This window comes from Somniosus microcephalus, unplaced genomic scaffold, assembly GCF_052327205.1.
Source record: "Somniosus microcephalus isolate GS21.2 unplaced genomic scaffold, FLI_Smic_1.0 scaffold1977, whole genome shotgun sequence".
In the NCBI taxonomy this organism is placed as follows: domain Eukaryota; kingdom Metazoa; phylum Chordata; class Chondrichthyes; order Squaliformes; family Somniosidae; genus Somniosus; species Somniosus microcephalus.
Window position 1 is genome coordinate 1 of NW_028227164.1, and position 8,818 is coordinate 8,818.

The 8,818-nt window shown below is 48.1% G+C and overlaps 1 protein-coding gene across 1 annotated transcript; it reads left to right on the forward strand.

The window, feature by feature from the left end:
- The first annotated feature begins 1,384 nt into the window (after window positions 1-1,384).
- Window positions 1,385-6,255, forward strand: LOC147080153 (uncharacterized). Its single transcript, XM_085981246.1, has one exon. It carries the CDS (start codon window positions 1,471-1,473, stop codon window positions 3,094-3,096), a length of 1,626 nt encoding a protein of 541 aa, XP_085837372.1. The 5' UTR covers window positions 1,385-1,470; the 3' UTR covers window positions 3,097-6,255.
- The last annotated feature ends 2,563 nt before the right edge of the window (window positions 6,256-8,818 follow it).

Consider the following 8,818-nt stretch of genomic DNA (forward strand, 5'->3'; position numbering starts at 1 on the left):
ATAATCTGGCTTCCTGTTTTTGCCACCAAAGTGGATAACCTCGCATTTGTGGGGAGGGGGCCAAATGTGCATGCGCGGCCCCGCCTCTCCACGTTTAAAGGGACACCCACCCCCTATACATTTAAAGGAACTCCCCACTCTCGTGTCTTCTGATTAAAGGGACAGTGACAATTCCCCCGGCCACCGCACTTTAGCAAGGATGTGAAAGACCTTGAGAGCCAGCCAGTGGCTCAGTTGGGAGCGCCCTCGTCTCTGAGTCAGAAAGTTGTGGGTTCATAGTCCCCACTCCAGGGACTCGAGCGCATAAACCTAGGCTGACGTGCCGGGGCAGTGCCAAAGGAGCGCCACACTGTCGGAGGGGCGGTGCTTAGGGGGCGCGGCCCTGTCGGAGGGGCGGCACTGAGGGAGTGCTGTGCTGTCAGAGGGGCAGTACTGAGGGAGTGTCGGAGGGGCAGTACTGAGGGAGCGCCGCACTGTCGGTGGGGCGGTACTGAGGGAGCGCCGCACTGTCAGGGGCAGTACTGAGGGAGCACCGCACTGTCGGAGGGGCAGCACTGAGGGAGTGCTGCACTGTCAGAAGGGCAGTACTGAGGGAGCACCGCACTGTCGGAGGGGCAGTACTGAGGGAATGCCGCACTGTCGGAGGGGCAGTACTGAGGGAGCGCCGCACTGTCGGAGGAGCGGTACTGAGGGAGCGCCGCACTGTCGGTGGGGCGGTACTGAGGGAGCGCCGCACTGTCAGGGGCAGTACTGAGGGAGCACCGCACTGTCGGAGGGGCAGCACTGAGGGAGTGCTGCACTGTCGGAAGGGCAGTACTGAGGGAGCACCGCACTGTCGGAGGGGCAGTACTGAGGGAATGCCGCACTGTCGGAGGGGCAGTACTGAGGGAGCGCCGCACTGTCGGAGGAGCGGTACTGAGGGAGCGCCGCACTGTCGGGCAGTACTGAGGGAGCACCGCACTGTCGGAGGGGCAGTACTGAGGGAGCGCTGCACTGTCGGAGGGGCAGTACTGAGGGAGCACCGCACTGTTGGAGGGTCAGTACTGAGGGAGCGCCGCACTGCCAGAGGGGCAGTACTGAGGGAGAGCCGCACTGTCGGAGGGCCATCTTTCGGATGAGACTTTCAGGCGGGCATAAACGATCCCACTATTTCAAAGAAGGGCAGGAGAGTTATCCCCGGTGTCCTGGCCATTATTTATCATGCAAATTGGCTGCAGTGTTTCCCACATTACAACAGTGACTACACTTCAAAAAGTACTTCATTGGCTGTAAAACCGTTGGTCGTGAAAGGCGCTATATAAAGGCCAGTCTTTCTTTATTTTCTCTCCTGTATTTACATTAATTACTTACATAAACCTCTTTTACTGTCTCTTGCAAGGGGAGGAATTGCAGACGGGCAGCTTAACGCAAACTTCACACGAAGATCTGACAGAGTCACTCGATTCATCAGGACCTGAATATCATCGACATATGGAAGCGGAAAGCAGCAATCAGAATGCGGGCAAACTGCACACGTGTCTTGTGTGTGGACGTGGATTCAACCGAAGGTGCAGCCTGGGGAGGCACAAGTGTAACCAAAGCAAGGAGAGTCCGTGCAAATGTCGGGAATGCGGGAAGGGATTCAGTTGCCTTTCCGAGCTGGAGGCTCATCAACGCAGTCACTCTGAGAAATGGCCATTGACCTGCTCCGTGCGTGGGAAGGGATTCACTCAACAATCTAAACTGCTGAGACACCGGCGAGTTCACACCAATGAGAAGCCATGTGCCTGCTCTCACTGTGAGAAGAGGTTTAACCAGTCTTGCAACCTGTTGATACACGAGCGTGTTCACACTGATGAGAGACCTTTTCAGTGCTCCGACTGCAAGAAGGGCTTCAGAAGATCCAGCAACCTGATAGAGCACCAGCGAGTTCACACCGGGGAGAGGCCATTCACCTGCTCCGTGTGCGGGAAGGGATTCAATCAACAATCCGCCCTGCTGAGACACCGGCGAGTTCACACCAACGAGAAGCCATTTGCCTGCTCTCACTGTGAGAAGAGATTCAACCAGTCTTGCAACCTGTTGATACACGAGCGTGTTCACACTGATGAGAGACCTTTTCAGTGCTCTGATTGCAAGAAGTGCTTCAGAAGATCCAGCAACCTGATAGCGCACCAGCGAGTTCACACCGGGGAGAGGCCATTCACCTGCTCCGTGTGCGGGAAGGGATTCACTCTCTCCGCCACCCTGCTGACACACCAGCGAGTTCACACCGGGGAGAGGGCGTTCACTTGCTCCGTGTGCGGGAAGGGATTCACTCAACAATCCGCCCTGCTGACACACCAGCGACTGCACGCCGGGGAGAGGCCATTCACCTGCTCCGTGTGCGAGAAAGGATTCAACCATTCTACCTCTCTGCGGGTGCACCAGCGAGCTCACACTGACGAGAGACCCTGTAAGTGCCCTGACTGTGAGAAGAGCTTTAAAAGCGCCGAGGATGTGTCGAGGCATCAACGCATTCACACCGGGGAGAGGCCGTTCAGCTGCTCTCACTGCGGAAAGAGGTTTGGTAAGTCATCGAACCTGGTGATACACCAGCGACATCACACCGGGGAGAGGCCGTTCACCTGCTCTGTGTGCGGGAAGGGATTTGTCCAGTCTCACACCCTGCTGGTACACGAACGTGGGCACACTGACGAGAGGCCGTTCTCCTGCTCCGAGTGCGGGAAAGGATTCACTCGTCCCTCCTTTCTGCGGGAACACCAGCTGGTTCACACTGACGAGAGGCCGCTCTCCTGCTCCGAGTGCGGGAAAGGATTCACTCGTCTCACCTCTCTGCGGGAACACCAGCTGGTTCATACTGACGAGAGGCCGTTTAAATGTTCCGACTGTGACAAGAGTTTCAAATGCTCCAAGGGCCTGAAGAAGCATCGACGCATCCACACTGGGGAGAGGCCGTTCAGCTGCTTTCACTGCGGGAAGAGGTTTAAGCACTCATATTCTCTTCAGAAACATCAGTTTACCCACACCGGGAAGAGGCCTTTCCCCTGCTCAGTGTGTGAAAAGGGATTCACCAGTTCATCTAACCTTCTGAGACACCAGCGAGTTCACACCTAAGCGCACTGGTCCCATTCTGCTGTTAATCACATGAAGGACTATTCTGTGTTAATAATGGCAATTACGGGGTTGGGGGGAGGTGGGGCGCGGTTTGAAGATGCTGATAATAACCCCAGTAACTAGGCTGGAGTTTAAGAGGGGTCAGCCTCGGCTCAGTGGGCGACCCTCTCACCTCTAGACTCAGAAGGTCGTGGGTTTGAGTCCCACTCTGGAGACTTGAGCACGTAATCTAAGCTGACACTCCAGGGCAGTACTGAGGGACAGCTTCTCTGTCAGAGGTGCCATACCATTTGCCTTCTTAACCGCCTGTTGCGCCTGCATGCTTACCTTCAGCGACTGGTGCACAAGGACGCCCAGGTCTCGTTGCATTTCCCCATCTCCCAATCTATTGCCGTTCAGATACTAATCTGCCTTCCTGTTTTTGCCACCAAAGTGGATAACCTCGCATTAATCCACATTATACTGCATCTGCCATGCATCTGCCCAATCACCCAACCTGTCCAAATTATACTGGAGTTTCTCGGCATCCTCCTCACAGCACACATGCCCACCCAGCTTTGTGTCATCTGCAAACTTGGAGATGTTACATCTAGTTCCATCGTCCAGATCATTTATATATATTGTGAATAGCTGGGGTCCTAGCACCGATCCCTGCGTTACACCACTAGTCACTGCCTGCCACTCGGAAAAAGACCCGTTTATTCCAACTCTTTGCTTCCTGTCTGCCAGCCAGTTCTCTATCCAAGACAGTACCTTACCCCCAATCCCATGGGCTTTTACTTTGCACGCTAATCTCTTATGCGGGACCTTATCGAAAGCCTTCTGAAAGTCCAAATACATCACATCCACTGGTTCTCCCTTATCTATTCTACCAGTTACATCCTCAAAAAAATTCCAGTAGATTAGTCAAGCACGATTTACCTTTTGTAAATCCATGTTGACTTTGTCCGATCCTGTCACTGTTTTCCAAGTGCTCTGCTATTACATCTTTTATAATGGACTCCAGCATTTTCCCCACTACCGATGTCAGACTTACCGGCCTATAATTCCCCATTTTCTCTCTACCACCTTTTTTAAATAGTGGGGTTACATTAGCTACCCTCTAATCCATGGGTACTGTTCCACAGTCTATAGAATTTTGGAAGATGATCAGCAATGCATCTACTATTTATAGGGCCACTTCCTTAAGTACCCTAAGATGTAGATTAGCAGGCCCTGGGGATTTATCAGCCTTCAATGCCGTCAATTTTCCCTAACACCATTTCCCTACAAATACTGATTTCATTCAATTCCTCCCTCTCATTAAACCCTATGTTCCCCAACACCTCTGGGAGGTTATCTGTGTTGTCCTTTTTAAGACAGAACCAAAGTATGTATTTAATTGTACTGCCATTTCTTTGTTCCCCATATTAAATTCCCCTGATTCTGACTGCAAGGGACCTACGCTTTACTTCACCAACCTTTTTCTCTTCACATATCTATAGAAGCTTTTAGTCAGTTTTTATGTTCCCTGAAAGCTTACTCTCATAATCTATTTTCCCACTCTTAATTAATCCCTTTGTCCTCCTTTGCTGAATCCTAAACTGCTCCCAATCCTCAGGTTTGCTGCTTTTACTGGCCAAATTATATGTCCTCTCCTTTGATCTTATGCTTTCCCTTGTTAGCCACGGTTGAGTCAGCTTTTTTGTCTTATTTTTATGCCAAACTGGGATGAACAAATTCTATAGTTCATCCATGTGATCTTTAAATGTTTGCCATTGCCTATCCACCGTCAACCCTTTGAGTAACATTCCCCAATCAATCCTACCCAACTCGCGCCTCATACTATCATAGTTTCCTTTATTTAAATTCAGGACCCTAGTCTCTGAGTCAACTACTTCACTCTCCATTTTAATAAAGAATTCTATCATATTATGATCGCTCCTCCTCAAGGACCTCGCACAACAAGATTGCTAATTAATCCTTTCTCATTACATAATACCCAATCTAAGATGGCCTGATCTCTAGTTGGTTCCTCGACATATTGGTCCAGGAAACCATCCCATATACACTCTAGGAATTCCTCCTCCACAGTATTGTTACTAATTTGGTTAGCCCAATCTATATGTAGATTAAAGTCACCCATGATAACTGCTGTGCCCTTATTGCACGCTTCTCTAATTTCCCGTTTAATACCATCCCAAACCTCAGCATTACTGTTTGGGGGTCTGTATACAACTCCCACTAACGCTTTCTGTCCCTTGGTATTTCTCAGCTCTGCCCATACAGATTCCACATCATCAGAGCTAATATCCTTCCTTACTGTTGTGTTAATCTCCTCTTTAACCAGCAATGCTACCCTACCTCCTCTTCCTTTTTTCTTGTCCTTCCTGAATATTGAATACCCCTGGATGTTGAATTCCCAGACTTGGTCATCCTGGAGCCATGTGAAGTAAGATATTAAAAATTGGATTTAATAGGGCAAGACAAACCAGGATTCACTTGTAACACCAATATACAAAGTGGAGAGAATGGGTTAATTCATGCTCTTGAGTTGAACAATAGAGGTCTGTAAAATTGTATAAACCCAGATAAGTTTAAACAGGATTAAGGGTCAAATGCTGAGAGGTTAAAACTGTCAGAACAACCCCTGGAAAGATTGAGAGATATATGGGTTTGGCCAAGCGAGTCACACCTATGCACTTAAGGGTCTGTTTAGAGTAAATCACAACAGAGTTCTATTCTTCAAAGTATACTTAGGATTAACTAAAGTGTTTTTGCTTTGTAGAAATGACTCAAGAGTGAGACAGAGAGTCTGCGGATTGCCCGCTTTGAAAAGAACTACTATCTTAGAAAAACACTTAAACAGACCGCACCATTTGACCACGGGACAAATGGATGGGTGTAAAGTAATAAAGATGAGGCCCAGGGTCACAAGAAGTGACGGGACCAACTGATAACGAAATGTGAGATTTGTAAGCGACTGGAAGGATGGAATGTCACGGTTTTATAATTACAATTTAGCTATAACTCTGTATATGCTAATAAGCTTATCCCCGCCTCTAGGGCAGGGCCTCAATTTTTGTATAACTGTGTGGACTTTGAGAGGCTTGTTAGAGTTCGATTCGGACGTGATCTGAAGGCTCTCCTCAGACCTGAGTAAACCGTTTTTGACTTCAATTAGTGGTCTGTCTTTCTTTCAACAAGCTAGTGACGTCGACCTTGTATATCACTTGGTCCGCACTTTGGGGGCTTACATCACCATGTCTCCATAATCCCAATTATATCATATCTGTTTACATCTATTTGTGCAGCTAATTCATCCACCTTATTACGAATGCTCCTCGCATTAAGACACAAAGCCTTCAGGCTTGATTTTTTAACACTCTTAGTCCTTTTGGAATTATAATTTACTGTGGCCCTGTTTGATTTACACCCTTGATTTCTCTGACTTCCACTTTTGCTTTTCTCCTTCCTGTCTTTTGTTTATATCCTTGCTTCCCTTTCCTCTGTCTCCCTGCACAGGTTCCCAACCCCCTACCTCTTTCACCAAGCTTTTGGTCACCTGTCCTAATATCTCCTTATAAGAGTCAGTGTTAAATTTGGTCTGATGGTGCTCCTGTGAACTGATTGAGATGTTTTTACTATGTTACATTGGATTGCATAGGACATACGGCACAGAAACAGGCCATTCGGCCCAACCAGTCCAAGCTCCACTCGAGCCTCCTCCCGTCATTCCTCATCTAAATCTATCAGCATAATCCTCTATTCCATTCTCCCTCATATGCTTGTCCAGCCTCCCCTTAAATTCAATAGCAAAATACTGTGGATGCTGGAAATCTGAAATAATAACAGAAAATGCCAGGGCAGCATCCGTGGAGAGAGAAACAGAGTTAAGGTTTCAGGTCTGGGACCCTTCATCAGAACTGTGTGGTCTAACCAAGGTTCGATACACGTTTAGCATAACTTCCCTACTTTTCAATTCTATCCCTCGAGAAATAAACCCTAGTGTTTGGTTTGCTTTTTTTATGGCCTTGCTAACCTGTGTCGCAACTTTGAGTAATTTGTGTATTTGTACTCCGAGATCCCTTTGTTCCTCTACCCCACCTAGACTCACACCCTCCAAATGATAAGTGACCTCCCCATTCTTCATACCAAAATGTAATACCTCACATTTATCTGTGTTGAACTTCATTTGCCAATTATTTACCCATTCTGCAAGTTTATTAATGTCCTGTAATTTGTAGCAGTCCTCATCAGTGTTGACTATTCCCCAAAGTTGGTGTCATCCGCAAATTTAGAAATTGTGTTTTTGATTCCAAAGTCTAAATCGTTAATATAAGTTGTGAACAACAGTGGACCCAGCACTGATCCTTGTGGAACACCACCACCCACCTTCTGCCACTGTCAACAGTTACCTTTTACCATTGATTTGTGAAATAAAGTCTATCAATCAGACGTCTCAATGTTTCCTGTTCCATGAGCTTGTTTCGGGGGTCTTGCTCAGCAACTATCCTGTAATCACACCAACAAGTCCCACTGGGCTGAACAATGGAGGAGAGGCGTTGGAGGAGGATGCTGTGATCAACCGTGGTGAAGCGTCGAGAAGGATGAAGAGAGATAGTCCACCGGTTACAGCCACGGAGGATGTAATTCGTGACTTTTGTTGAGGGCCGTTTCATAGAATCATAGAAGGCTACAGCACGGAAGGAGGCCATTTCGGCCCATCGTGTCCGCGCCGGCCAACAAAGAGCTATCCAGCCTATTCCCACTTCCCAGCTCTTGGTCCGTAGCCCTGCAGGTTACAGCATCCCAAGTGCACATCCAAGTACTTTTTAAATGTGGTTAGGGTTCCTGCCTCTACCATCCTTTCAGGCAGTGAGTTCCAGTCCCCACAAACCTCTGGGTGAAGACATTTCCCCTCTAAACCTTCCCCCAATTACTTTAAATCTGTGCCCCCTGGTTTTTGACCCCTCTGCTAAGGGAAATAGGTCCTTTCTATCCACTTTATCTATGCCCCTCATAAATTTGTACATCTCAATAAGGTCTCCCCTCAGCCTCCTCTGTTCCAAGGAAAACAAAGCCAGCGTATCCAGTCTTTCCTCATAGCTGAGATTCTCTACTCCCAACAACATCCTTGTAAATCTCCTCTGTACCCTCTCTAGTGCAATCACATCTTTCCTGTAATGTGGTGACCAGAACTGCACTCTGTTCTCTAGCGGAGGCCTAACTAGTGTTTTATACAGTTGAAGTATAATCCCCCCTGCTCTTGTATTCTATGCCACGGCTAATGAAGGCAAGCTATGCCATGGCTAATGAAGGATAACTAGGGAAAGAGTAGGGCCCATTAGGGATCAAAGTAGCAAGCTGTGTGTAGAGCCAGAAGATGTAGGTGGGGTTTTAAATGAATTTTTTGCATTGTGTTCACTATGGAGAAGGATGTACGGACATAGAAATCGGGCAGGGGGACTGTGATATACTTGAACATATTAGCATCCAGAGGGAGGAGGTACTAGCAGTTTTAGCAGGCTTAAAAGTGGATAAATCCCCAGGCCCGGATGAGATGTATCCCAGGCTACCATGTGAGGCAAAGGAGGAGATTGCAGAGGCTCTGACACAAATTTTCAGAACCTCTCTGGCCACAGGGGATGTGCCAGAGGACTGGAGAACAGCTAACGTAGTAGCATTATTCAAGAAGGGTAGTAGGGATAAACCAGGGAATTACAGGCCAGTGAGCCTAACA